Source organism: Anser cygnoides, chromosome 2 (genome assembly GCF_040182565.1).
Source record: "Anser cygnoides isolate HZ-2024a breed goose chromosome 2, Taihu_goose_T2T_genome, whole genome shotgun sequence".
Classification (NCBI taxonomy): Eukaryota; Metazoa; Chordata; class Aves; order Anseriformes; family Anatidae; genus Anser; species Anser cygnoides.
The window spans coordinates 71,417,693-71,432,113 of NC_089874.1; the positions used below are offsets into that span (position 1 = coordinate 71,417,693).

A 14,421-nucleotide genomic window follows, 5' to 3' on the forward strand; every position below is an offset into this window, starting at 1 on the left:
ATCAACTGTTTTGATCGGAACACATTTATCTATGTAACAGGGCTTTACTGTGTTTCAATAAATTCCTTACCTGTTTTTCCAATGACTCTTTTTTATTTCCATGTTTTCAGCTGCCACTCTGCTGTTGAGGTGAAACTGTCCAGAAGGGTTGCTGAGCATTTCCATTTTGGGGTATATGCAGCCTTCTCAGAGCTGGGAGCTGCACGCTGGTGTTCCTGGGACTTCTGGCTGCTTGTGCTGCTGGTAGCGTTGCTTTGGTTTGTGAGACTTTACCTGCATTACTGTAGCCAGTGGATCTTCCTTAAGACCATCTCTGTTCCAGTTACAAAGTAAGTCCTGTTGCCTTCTCCCTCTGTTGGAATGTTTATACAAATCACTTGATTTAAAGCAGTTCATTTTTGTTATGAAGAGAATTGGTGACTGAGACTAAGGATTCTGCATGCAACCCAGATAGGAGCATTTGCAGAGATTCATAGAACAAGGACCACATCTAGACTCTAGATTATCTGATATGCAAGTGTGACCCTAACAGAAAGGGGAAATATATCTTTTAAACTCAGAACAGGATGTGTCCATTTGTGCATCTTGTGCCACCTTTACCTCTTACTCTTCCGAGATACCCAACAGATTATGTATCTTCCACAAGAATAATTTGTCATTTTGGATCAAGTATTTCAAAATGCCTAAGAAAGTGGTGTGGCCTTGAGGTGAGGAGTAGGACATAACCTCTTTGAATTGCTGGAACTCCTAGGACATTTTCTCCACAGCTGAGACGCAGGCCTCTAAGGAGGAAGAAAGACTTTCTTCATATTGCCAGAATTGGCCAGACTATTCATCCATTAGTTGTCCATCTCCATCTTTGCAGGTCATTGCCTCCAATGAGCTGGCATATGACAATGGTGCACTCCATACAAAGTTCTGCCACATGTGTTCTGTGCACTTCATCTGGATCTTTGGATAACTGTTTTTTGTCTGGATCACTTTAAACAACCTCCAGCATGGCTAATTCCCTCAGGTACTGGACGCCTCTCTCCATGGTGGTCAACTTGCCTGGATGGCAAATAACATCTTCCTTGAAGGGATACCTTTCCTTCATGCCTGGCTTCTGCCATAAGTAGCCACAGTGGAGTAGCTTCAGTGCCTGCTGCAGGGGTTGGAGTAGCTGCAGGGCCTGTTGCAGGGGTTGGATGCTGCTAAGATGCATCCAGCTACTAGAAAGAAAATTCATTCTATCCCATCTCAAATTAGAACAGAAATGCACAGAACTGAAGAAGCATTTAAATCATATTTGATGTTACCAAAGTGATCTATAAGTAAAATACTTCAGAATAATTTAAATTTGATATATCTGTTTTACTGTGATGACTACAATGGGTTCACATATTTTAACTATATGATACATTAACTTTAGAACAGGAATGAGAATTCTCTATAGAGCTCCAGGAAAATCATTACATGTCATTATTTGACATGGAAAAAAAAAAAAAGATGGAGAACAACTCCACAAAGTGATATATACCTAGTTCCCTATATGTTGCTGGGGGGAAGAGAATGGGCTTGTAGAGCAAAAAAAGAACTGTTATATTTAGGGTAGGAAAGATTTTTCCAGTACAAACATATACATACATGTATATATATATTCACTTTAAAGCATCATTTAAAATAAAATAATTTGGTAGGTGCTAGTAACTTGCAAATCTGTGACCTGTCTCTGCTTTGAGCTAAACTGGGTGATAACTAGGATTACTGGGTAAAATTTGAATAGGGTGTCTGGGCAGACACTGGACACTGCTGGGTATAGTTAAAGTGGCCTTCTAGATCTTGACGCAAAGCCAGCCATCTCTAGCTTCTGGCCTTGCACAGACCAGGAGGGCTCAGCCAGCTCGCAATAAAACTTTTGGGAGGCCAAGCATCAAAAGCATGTGAAAGCAAAGGAAACAGAACAGAAGGAAGCAAGGTGTGACAGAAAGGTAGTCATGCTCAAAGACACTAATCACATCTGTCCCAGACAGTCAGCTACATTAAGGATAATGTTCTCAAGCCAAGATGCCCTGAATCAGCATCTGAATCTGGAGCTGCATTCCCTCAGAACAAGAGATCAAGTTGAACACCCTCCAGTTCCACCAAACACAGTGTTAGCATTCACAAATCAGAACCAAAGAGAATATCAGACCACTTTACCTGTAGCTAGGAGCAAAATCTAAGGCACTTCAGTTGGCTTGAAATTTTTGCCTTGTGTTTCAGCATCTGTACATAACTCATAATACCTTTTGCAGTTCCTGTCTCCTACAGCACCAGCACATTTACTTATGCGAGCTTTTCAAATCCTTCTTACACAGTGGCAAATACAGGAAAATATGATGAAAAGGACTCCAGGGTTGAGATGTGGACAGGGAGATCACTCAGTTATTGTCATGGGCAAAAGAGACTCAGCATAGGGAGATTTATGTAATTTATTACTTATTACTAACAAGCTAGAGCAGTGAGAAACTAAAAACAGAAACAAACAAACAAACAAACAAAAACACCTTCCCACCATCCATCCTCTTCTATATACTTCCCCCGAGAGGCACAGGGGAATGGGGAATGGGGGCTGCTGTCAGTCCCTAACTCTTCGTCTCTGCTGCCCCTTCATGGTCACTCTCTGTCCCTGCTCCACGTGGGGTCCCTCCCACGAGATGACATCCTTCCCGAACTGAGCCTGCGGGGGCTGCCCACAGGCAGCAGCTCTTCAAGAACTGCTCCAACATGGATCCGTACCATGGGGTCCATCCATCAGGAGCAAACTGCTCCAACATGGGTCCTCCATGGGTAGCAGCTCCCACCAGATCACCTACTTCTGTGTGGGGTCCTCCATGGGCTGCAGCATGGAGATCTGCTCTGCTGTGGGACCCATGGGCTGCAGGGGGACAGCCTGCTGCACCAGGGGCCTCTCCACAGGCCACAGGGGAACTGCTGCTGTGTGCCTGGAGCACCTCCTGCCCTCCTGCTGCACTGACCTTGGTGTCTGCAGGGCTGCTTCTCACTCCTCACTTTCCCAGCTGCTGTGGTGCAGCAGTTTTTTTCCCCCTTCTTTAAATCTGCTCTCACAGAGGCACTAAAAACATCACCTATTAGTTTGGCTCTGGCCAACAGCAGGTCTCTTTGGAGCCAGCTGAAACTGGCCTGTATGGAGTAGCTTCTGGATTCTTCTCACAGAGGCCACCCCTGCAGGCCCTTGCTACCAAAACCTTGCCATGTAATGGCAGCCTGCACAGTCCCAAGGACCTAGAATTGTATTGACTGAACTGAGAGTTAGATGAGATCAAAGAATGAGAAGGCAGGAGGAGAAGGCTTTGTGTCTTTGAGTAACTTCATACGCTTGTGATTTACAATGCCATGTGCTGTGTGTGTTTTTTAATGGTTTGTCTAGGAGCACAGACAAACTCTCTCCTTTGCTAATTTACAGATTCCAGTTTTTACCTCACACTGTTGAGCTGTGCTACCAGAACTCCTTGCTGCAGACCAGTGAAGAGTTGTTTATGGTCATGGTGGGACCCCTAACCTTGAACGCTGGGCTACTTCTTATGGTCCTGATCAAATGGGGCTGTCAGCAGCTGTTTGATTCATTCTCTTCCCTCTTGTCAAAGTTTATCATAGCTCTGGGACTCTGGACAGTGCTGGACCCCTTGGCAGTGTTTGTAGTGGATTCATTCCTGGGGGTAAGTCACTTAAAATAACTTGGACATGAGTCTTTGACGTAGAATTTTGTTTTATTCATTGAATCTGTGGAAGATATGAAATTCCACCCCTGGCAATGGAACATGAAAGTTAAAAAGAAATTAAATAATAATGTTATTCTTTACCTTTTTATTAACAAAATTCCCATCTAATGGAGTCACCATGTTTCTACATAAAATTAAGAGCACTGCACAAGTCATATATGGATATAAGAAAATGAACACACCAGTGGAATGATTGCATCTGTTTTGAAAAGGATTACTGCAATTTTGGATGTTAGCGGAGATGAGTTAATGAGTGGTCCTGATTATTAGCATTTGAGATATTTCTGAGCACTGAAACAGAGAAAATGAAAAAAGAGCAAAAGCAAAGCAAAAGGAGAGGGTATTGTGCACTTCTTTGACATGCAAGGTAGTTAACAACATTTTGTGAAACACCTAGAGAGACTTGTAAGATAGGAAGACGGACATCTTTATGGAAACACCCCCGTCGTATTAAAGTCATATGTTCAAAGCCCTCAGCTCTACCTGTGCCTACATATGGTCTGTGTAGCACGTCTGTACATTGGTGGCAAGGGGACTTCTGTCACATATGAGGTAGTGGCCAGTCTCCCGGAACATGCCTTTCAGATCCAGATCTCACTGTGCACGTGGCACAGGGTCCTTTTGATGGGCACAGGGTGCTGTAAATTTTTGTGAGGGTGTGATACTGTCCTTCCCCTGCCTGGTTTTAAAGACATCTATTTCTGCTGTTCACTACAAATCAAACAGTAATCTACAGTCCTTGTCATGTATCAGGTCTTTTCATGTCTCTTGATTCCTCGTTCACTAACCTGAGCTCTCCTTTTAAGTCCTGTTAAAATGTGATTGTCCATTGCTTATATACCGTTTCCCACTGTGGTGTTTTTCAAAATTAAAATTCACCTGTTCAAGTTTAATTGTGACTTGCTTGGGAAGTAATGCATTATTTTTAGCATGTGACAACACACTGTAGTTTTCACTTGGACAGCCTGGCTTTTTGTTTGTTTGCATGCTTGCTTGCTTGCCTGTTTTTAATTTCATGGTGCGAGCCATGCACAGAATTGAGTTTTAATTGTAATTACTCAGATGAAGATTTTTTTTTTTCCTGAGGAGGAAAATGGGTATTTTCCCAATATCTAGGCTAGAAATATCTATTTTTTTACACACACACACACCATTTGTGTATTAAAAAATATGGAGGAAAGGCCTGAGTGTGGTCTACTTTGTCTTTACCACAATTACATTGAGAAAATTGTGCTTTTGACTTCAGTAAAATTGTGCTTGGTTTGAGTCAGGCTGGCTTTGTTACCAATTTCAAATAGAGCTTGTTTGCTTGGTCAGAGGGAAATGTGAGATATGAATAAGGTAAGTTTTCATTACAGTGCACACCCCCCTCTGTACTTCGTACTGAAAATTTGGCAATTTTACCCACTGAGACTATCATTGATAGAAACTCCTTTGTTCAAATATTACACTATATACTATGTGCATCCTTTCCAAAATGAAACTGTCTCTTACACGTGTTTTTGGTATTCCCTTCATGATTTTTTTTCTCCTGGCATTCTTTCAGCAGCTATTTCAGATTTACTTGCCAATCGATTTCAGATCAAGCCTTTTTGAATGTTGTGCTGTAGTAATATGAGTTATTTTAGTGCTAGAATATGTTTTACCATCCTAAATGGATTTAATACTTATGAAAGATGACAGAGAGCCTTGGGGACAAAGGTTTTGTTGCTTACTATTTTTTTAAAATTATTATTAAGGGAAGACTAGTTAATATTTGAATGTTTGGGGGATTTCAGCTCTTAATGTGAGATACTGTGTCAAATGTGTGAATCCAGGCTTGTTTTGCAGAAGGATCATTCAAGGGGTAAGAAACTTGCCTATGACTGTGATGAATTCAGTTTGAGTTCTGCCAGAGTTTTCCTGGGACCACTCACTTTGTATAGCTTGTAAAATGCACAGTAGCACCTCTGTAGCAACATGGATATTTGTCATCGTAAAAAAACATTAGGGACTGAAGTGCTCACATGACCATCATTGTGTGATGTGACAAGTACAGAAGACAGATATTGATGAATGCTATTTAAACAATTTAAAATTAAGACACCTTTCTTGGATTGTCTCTTTGAAGAGCACAGGACTGTCACAACTGCATAGGTAGAAAGAAATTGATAGGGAGATACACTTCCCCATGCCATTTTTTTTCTCTTGCCAGAAAGAACTGCTTGGATAAGAAAGAAACGTATTCTTATTTGCCATTCATAATTTTGCTTCTCTGGAGGGATATCGAAACATGAGTGCTCTGCAGAGGGTTTTCTTTAGTAGACAGTCTGTTTGGTAAGAAAGGGATGGAGGCAGCCAACTTCTAATGCAACAAGAGCGAGTAAAACAGGGAGATAGAACCAAGAGTTTTTTTTTTTTTTTTTTACTATTATTTTTTAAAAAAAGAATACTGGCAGATCTAAATTAGTGACTAGTCTCTATATGTCATTGCTGGTCTCCCACGACCTGTAATTTCCATTATAGAAACCTGGCAGTGTTGCAAAGGGTGGAGACAGAACAAAAGTATAGTCAAGAATTTTATTCTTTGTACAGCTCATCACAGGACTTGTAAATGTCACTCCTTTACTATGCATGTCAGCCAAAAATAGGGAGAAAGTTTTGACTCTCCGAAGGATTAGTCCAGGCAAGTTGTTCCAGAAGATGCAGGTTTCCTGAAGCTCAAAGGTCACCAACTCCCTCTCTGAAAGATAAATAATGGGTTTTTTGGTGGTGCAGTTTCACATGTCCTTGCAGAACATGTTAATAGGATTCAGCTTGAATACTGCTCTCACTGTGTCACTTTAAAAAGAAAAAAGTGAATAGAAGAATTTATTTTAGCTCTGAGAAGTAGACCTCTGATTCAAGTAGTTGAATTCTTCTAAATCGATCCAGCAGAGGGCAATAATATGTCAATACAGTAGCTAGTTCTTAAGAACTAGATATGGAAAAAATCAAGGGGGGAGGAAATCACATAGATTTTTTGGAAAATCTGTTCCCACATTTTACTGGAAGTATATCGAAACATAGTGTGCTGCAAAACCCTCAGGACTCTTTGTGAATCAGTGTTAAAATACACTAAGTGCATTATTCCCAATTACATTACAATTTTTATTCTATGAATATTAATTCCTTACTGAGATTTATTATGTTAGAGATTTATTTTATCCACAGTAGAAGGAAAATAGTTATTTATGTTTATTTTGATACAGAGAAATTGAACAAAAAGTATTAATTGCATAGCTAACTAGGATATATAATGGTTATGTATCTTTGGAGAATCTATTAATGACGCAACTTACAGCTGCTACTTTGTACAATTAAAAGGTATCTGTAACTCCACCACAGCAGTGGGAGTATAGTATAGTCAGATCTCTTCAGTAGTACTGGTTTCACTGTGTCTCTGTTTCTTCTCAGGAAGGAATGAAATTGAGTAAGAGGGTTGCACCATAAAATAATGTTTATGCTTGTTGCTTCTTCAGAGTTACAGGCTGTTCTTTGTGGCTTCTCACATGGGACTGACTGGATGCTAAGAGTGGGGTCTGAGGGCAATATCTCATTTTCTGACTTAAAACATTCCAGGCAGACATGGTAATGCATGTACATAAATTGACATACTGCTTTATAAGGGGGAACTTGTCTCTTTTGCACTTAAAGAAGGTCAACCTCTTTGGGCAAAACTTAAAACTCTGCTGGTATACCCTGTTGATCTCCTTGGAGCTGCTTTCTCCACTTTTTCTTACCTCATTGGGTCTCAGTGATGCTTGGTGAATCCACTACCTTCTTTGACTGATGATGTTGTTTGTAAGGCTAGTGGAAAAGCTATACTAGGTATCAGCTAGCAACACATGCAGACATGGTGATACTTCCACTGAGCTTTTCAGATAACATTATGGTTGGTTTTGCTTTCCAACAGTAGCACCAAACACTGACTTGTTTTGAAATTGGGAGTTGGAGCATATATACCATCCAAAGTGTACACGTTCAGAATGATATATGGGTATCTTGATGAGTCTGATAGGAACCAGTATTTTTCTTGCAACAAGGACACCTTATTTTGAGACTGGTCAGTTTGGAATTGTGCACTGGCTCAAGTTTTTTCTGCTCACTCAGCACTCCCAGCAACAGCAGCATAAATCATTCAATATTATTCCTCTGGTCATTGAAATAAGGCAAATTTCAGCCTTCCTCTCTATGAGCATGTGGCTCATGTGTTCCATGAGCCACATCTGTAGTGTAGATTTCAATGGTACTAAAATAAGCCAGAAAGTCATCTATGTAAGTTAAACATCTCATGGTTAATTTCAAACTTTGTGTCACAGACTCCTAGTTTCAAGATGTGTGAACCACAGATTACAGTTAACACTTACGAAGAAATTCAGGTTCTTTTATGTCTGTAGGTATATAGGCTAATTAAGTTTGGTGTTTGCTTATGTCAATCTTTTTTCCCCCATGGCAGCGACTTGCAAACAGTGTAGAGAAACCCATTGCTGATGCTGCAAAGCTCTACTGGGTCTTTCTAAGAACAGAAGAGTCGGGGATTCTCGGAGCACTAATCACTGTGATGCTTTACACAGTCCTGTTCATCATTTCCTCGACAGTGCTGTACCTTTACTTTCTAAGGTATGTCTCTTAGTTTCATTATTCGCTTAGGAATTTAGGCACAAGCTCCTTCTCTTGTAAGATAAAATAAGGTGATATCAGAAAAGATGTTTCGATGACACATGTCCAGAACCCAAAATTGCAGACAATCAAGGAGGTGTTGGCTCCTGTGGCCACAGTGAGTCAAAGAGGCAGCCATTCCACAAAAGGGATACAATTGGTATCATGAGTTTTCATTACGTCTATGAGCCTCTGTTCCATTGGCTTCCAACAGTGGTGTCTATTTTCACAGTTTAAACTTTAAAGTATGTGTACTTGCATTTAGGTACTTTGGAAGACCTTATCTTTAGACTTCCAAGTAGGGTTTTTGTGAGAAATAGGAAAAAGTCATAAAGTTACATATGGTATAAAGTGCAAAATCTCTCTCTGAGTCTGCAGTGGCCCCCAGTCTTATAGCCTTTAGATGACAAGATTTTTGGCTTGATGTGACTGAGGCTTAAACACAGTTCATGATGTAGAATCATAGAATCATAGAATATCCCGAGTTGAAAGGGACCCATAAGGATCATCAAGTCCAACTCCTGGCACAGATGTGACTTATTCCAACTCATTTTTCCATGACTTTTTCATATTATCAGTATTGCTAGTCTTCAGTTCATCATGAAATTTGACCGTCTGACTTTCCTACCACCCGTCTGGCTGGCACCATTAACTGTACAGGCAAAAGGGACAGGTGCGGGACACTGGAAATAAATGAGATTGGTTATCTAATATATTGCCTTAAAAAGTGTTGTTTTTTTTCTGAACAATTCATCCATAATGCAGTATGAATGTTGTACTGGCATTTGATTCACTTCAGCAATGAACACTGAATAAGCACCAATAAAAAACTGTATGCAAAGGCAATGTCTAGGCAGGTATAAGAATAGCAAAGCTCAGCATACTCCCTCCATCTGACAGAATCATCCTTCAGTCTCCTTTGCACAAACTCCATTGCAGCAGGCAGAAAAAGATAAATGGCAATCTACATTTCTGCATAGCATTTCAAAGCTCCTATATTCCTGGAAGCTGTACACAACTCCAATGTACTGGTAGTCTAGTTAATTAGTTTCTGAGATGTTAATGCCTTCTTAATCATTGACTTAATAGTTTTGAATAGCTTCATAAGTTTTAGCTGCTGTCATTTATTACTCAGGAAAATTAATTTAAATTAAAACATTTGTAAGGCAGGTTTTTTATGAGAATATTACCAACATCTTCATTGTCTGGGGAACAGGTGCAAGATCATCAAAGGTTTCTTTCCTTCTGGATCAATTTTCCCATAATGTTTTCCAGTAAAGGGGTCGGGGAAGAATGTTACTTGGGGAAAAATGTTGTCTTAGTACAACACATTTTAAAAATGATTCATAGCAAAATACCAAAACAAAGGAAAGATAACAAAATCTGTTACTGTGCATAAGGTCTTTGAAGTTCTTTGCCTGATAACAAAAACAAACATTTTGAATACTGGAGTCTGTGAAGAGTGAAGTTATACCGTGAGCTTCTGAGATTGGATAAACTTTCTTTTCCTCATCAGTCCATACCTCAACAAGATGGGAACTTTGGACCTACCTAGGATACTTAAGCAACACACAGTCCACTAATGATAGCATTAAAACATTTTTCAAATATCTTTAGGGAAAACATCTCCGCAATTCATAACTTTAACTCTGTTCCCTTAATATTGATATAATGGCATTTGTTTCTAAGATAAAAGGGTATTGTAAACAAGACATCCCTTTGTGTGAATAGTCCTCAGCTGTTATATCCCAGAAGTATGCTTCTTCTAAGTGTTGAGTGATGTCTTTTGCGTCCTCAGACATTGGTCCACAGGAAAGACTTTGTCCCTTGGGTGCCATTGTTTGGAATTACTCACTTATTTGCCATTTAGCAGAATTGTTCAGTATAAAAAAATATAAAAAGTATTAAAAGTATAAAAATATAATAATAATATAATATATATATTTATATAATATATAAATAAATATATATTATGTATTATATATTATATATTGTATAAATAATATAATATTTATATTTATATTAAATTATTTATAATTTATATAAAATATGTAAAAGTATAAAATTGTTTCAGTGTAAAAAAATGAGAACAGTGAACCCACCAGAACACCAAAGAAAGTAGGGGAAGTACCTGTTTCTGACAGAGCTGGAAAGCCTTGTGGCAGCACTGATGGACAACTCATTGGAAGGGGATAAACAGCAGTAGGCATCTATTTGCATCTTTATAAAACAACATACCTCATTAAAACTGTCTCCCCTTGGGTGACTTGGGAGTCTGTAGTACCTGTAGCATGGAGAGATATGCTCATTACTTTTTGAAAAAATGTAGTGGCACTGGTTACAATTCCTTCATTTTAATTCCACTAGACAGTAGAAACAGTCAGGAATTTGTTGGTGAAATGTTTCCTGCACTGTGAGAAAATCCAGACCCATCTTATCTAAAAGTGTCTGCTGGAAAGGGTTTATGTCTAAATTTCCTGGTATTTAATTTATCTTTTTTTTTTTTTAAAAAAAGCTTCAAAATTCTACATTTTTCAATATTAAAAGCAAAATGATTTTTTTTACAGTTGTTTTCAAAAAAACGTGAGAAAGTCTCAAATAAAGACATAATATATTGTTATAAGCAATCTACCATTCAGTTTTTGGTTTGTGTAAATTTTTGAGAAGTCCATTTTTTGATCTGACTTTGGATAGAAAGCCATTTCAATGTTTTTTGATCTTCTTTGTGACAAATAAATGAACTTGTAGATATTATATTGCATCTCATATCTCTAGGCAATAGCATCTGAGTTTTGATTTGCTCTTTATTGCATTAGCAATAGAAATTATTCCTATTATACTTATAGAAGCCAAGTTAAGATGCAAGAAGTGTTTTATTAGTTTTCCTGCCAAAGAAAAGAAATACAAGCAGGTAACAGAAGCAGGCTGAGTATATTTGGGCAAAAGGAACAACGCTGGAAGACAGGCTTCATGATTCCTAATTAATTCAAAGTTAATTATATTGTTTATAACCATGCACTTAAAATCTTCATATAGAAAATGTTTATGGCAGCAAATAGGCAGTAATTTAACTGCATTAAATTTTGCTTCATTTAAAATAAGAATGTTACATTAAGTGAGCTTAAATAAATGGCAAGGTCTTGTTCTTGGTTAGCAAGATAAGTGGCAAGTTATTGAAATCGCTGACCTGGAATTTCAAAGACAAACAGCATAAAATATCACTGTTTTGAGATGAGTAGGCGGCCAGAAAGCCCACCAGCTTGATTACAAGTTTTTCAACTAAGCTCAAGATATTACTAAAGTATGAGTCAATATTTGCAAAAATGTGTCTGTTGTAAAATAAACATCTAATGTAGATACAAAGAGTAAGAGAAAAACTTTTATTTGAAGAGGCTGTGGAATATGCAAAATTATGCTGTGAAAGGTATTAATTATATTTTAAAAAAACTTCTATTCCATAATGTGTTTTAAGATGCCTTAGTACTCTTCCCTACCTCAGCATTGATTTGCATTCCATTCTTTGGATTTTCTTCTATTATTTCCTGATACTCAGTTTATATTCCCAGGATTAGCTACATCTCAATTACGTTGTTTTCTGTCCAGTCTCCTGTTTGGATAAGGGAATCCCAAGCTGACCTCTAGGAAACTACAGTAAATTTATGGCTACACCTTCAAAAATGAATGTTTCAAAAAGGGAGGGTTTTAAAAAAATGTACATAGAAACCCTTTGCAGCAAAGCAGGAGATATAAATCCCTAATCTGATGGTGAGCTCAGCTGCCAGATTTCAGTATTGGAATAGCTACTCAACTGCAGAAATTCCTGGATATAGAGCTTGACCCTAAGGTACATATTCACCTTGGAAGTTAAAGCTAAAGCTCCTCCTGAGATCAAGTTGAAAAACTGCCTTTTGGTGCCTCTCCTTATTTCTGTTCCATACTAAATCTCAGTTTGGTGCAAAATTGTACTAAACAGTTTACTGAGTGTGCTTCACTGCAATTCCTGTGTGCGCTGTAAGGTGAGATGTAGAGCTAGTGTAAATGTGAACTTTATTCTGATTTGGTTGATCAGTCTGCTTCCCTCCACCTACCCATTGCTTAGCAAATACATGCCAACACAACACCCAAGAATAAGGATCAGCCACAAAACTGCTTCTAGTGTTGCTGCACATGAAAAGGATAAGAGTTCAGGGGGTTAAAGAATCTGTGCCTGTGCTCATTTCCACCTGCCAATGAATGAAAACACCTGTGCAGCACCACAGAAATCTGGGCTTTTTGTTGGTTGCAAAGCCACACAGAAATCCCTGTGCTTCTCATGACTACCCAGCCAGTCTCTGTGAAGGATGGAAAAGCTGAGATTGGCACCAAGCAATGACTGAAGAGTAATAAAATATGAGCTTGGAAGAGGGTACAAAAGGAAAGACCTCAGTTCAGTATCCAAGATTGAGATATTGAGATTCCACATTTTCAGATTTTTTTTTTCTTTTTTTTCTGAGACCCTGGTTTTGGAATAATAGTAGAATGAGAAAGAGGTTCCATTTCAATTTAACAACGGTGTTTTTAAGTTTTAAAGTTCATCTAAGGCTGAAAATGAGGCACTAGGCTTTTCCAAAAGCCTCACAATATTTCTTGGTTTCACCTACATTAAGAAATACCACACAGCAAGCCTTTCTTGTGGTAGAGAATTTTACTGTGTAGTGCTTATTCAGTTCCCTACCACGGCACAGAAATGTCATAGGAAAACAAAACCAACAAATGAAATGAACTTTTCTAACATCAAGAGAAGTTTAGATTGTACAGACTTCAGGTTTGGCGTTGAAAAAATCACGAGTAGTTCCTTCTCCATATGATGTGGTTTGCCCATTATTAAACTCTGGCACAACAGGACTTCCACTCATGCCTAAGTGGAGGTACTACATGTTAGCACTAGGGCTAGTTACCCAGCCCAAAGCTGAGAACAGACATTGGACACTTCTGAAGATCATGACCTCCTTTGAAAGTCAGTATCTTGTAATAACTAAAATAAATTGCTGCTTAGAGTTATGTGATTTGACTCAGGTGTTGTAAAGTGTTCAGAGATTTGGATGGGAGGGAGTTGTATGTTGGAGAACCTGTGGGATAGAAGCTTCTTATTCCTTAAGGAAAAAAAAAAAAAAAAAAGGAAAAAGAAAAGTGTGTCACTTCTGTCTTTAGGCTACATAATGAAGGGTGGCTGTTGGATCTATTTCAACGCATTCATGGTGAAGAAGGTGCATTCTTCGTTCCACTGGATTTAGAGATTTCCAGTCAGGAGCTGAGCTACATTATGAAAAGAGCTGAGCAGTGGAGAGGAATCAAAGGTGAAAGACGGATGGTGAGTGGCAAAGTGTGTTCAAGAAGAGTCTGTGATGCACTAGTCCAAATTAATGCTTAGTATTCCTGGATATTACCTGAAAGGACATAGTTATACAAGAAAATGATTCCTAGGGGCTTTTTTTTTTTTTTTTGATGGAGAAGCTAAGAAGCATGTTCAGGAGATTTTTGTGAGAAGGTTGTATGTGCATTGCCTGAACATCCTGAGGGATTACAATCTGGTTAGTATCCAAAGGCTTAACAGCATCAGTGACAGCAAAGATTATTTATGCCATCTGGTGATTTCTGACTGAGTCATAGAGACTTACTGTATGTTTAAATGTCAGCATCATCCCAGAGAAGTTCTTAACCACCTGAGCAAGCTGGGAAGCCCCATAGACAAGTCAGGTCTACCCCAAGCAAGGGCATGGATGGGGCCGCCCAGAAGGAGGGGCATGAGTTCAGTGAGTCAGGAGGAGTGACAGCCACTGTCCTTCGTGGCCTTTTCTTGCCAGGGCTGCCCAGAAGAGTGGGCTGAGTTGGAACTGTGCAGTGGGAGGTAAGAAAGGTCTGAGTTGGTCTGCACTACTTTGGTTATCAAAACAACTCTGTTTTTCCATTAGGACACTAACCTCTAGTCCTATATACA

At 38.9% G+C, this 14,421-nt stretch overlaps 1 protein-coding gene across 11 annotated transcripts in view; it reads left to right on the forward strand.

Annotated features, from left to right (window-relative positions):
- The window catches only part of LOC106034898 (uncharacterized), a 200,365-nt gene that overhangs the window by 141,604 nt on the left and 44,340 nt on the right, over window positions 1-14,421 (forward strand). For 6 of the 11 annotated variants that reach the window (XM_066992448.1, XM_066992450.1, XM_066992449.1 and 3 more), the window contains 4 exons: window positions 111-329; window positions 3,449-3,701; window positions 8,242-8,405; window positions 13,635-13,794. In XM_066992448.1, the coding sequence (XP_066848549.1) occupies window positions 111-329; window positions 3,449-3,701; window positions 8,242-8,405; window positions 13,635-13,794 (796 nt within the window). The remainder of the gene's footprint in view (window positions 1-110; window positions 330-3,448; window positions 3,702-8,241; window positions 8,406-13,634; window positions 13,795-14,421) is intronic. The other 5 variants (XR_010829424.1, XR_010829423.1, XM_066992453.1 and 2 more) reach the window with 1 other exon arrangement.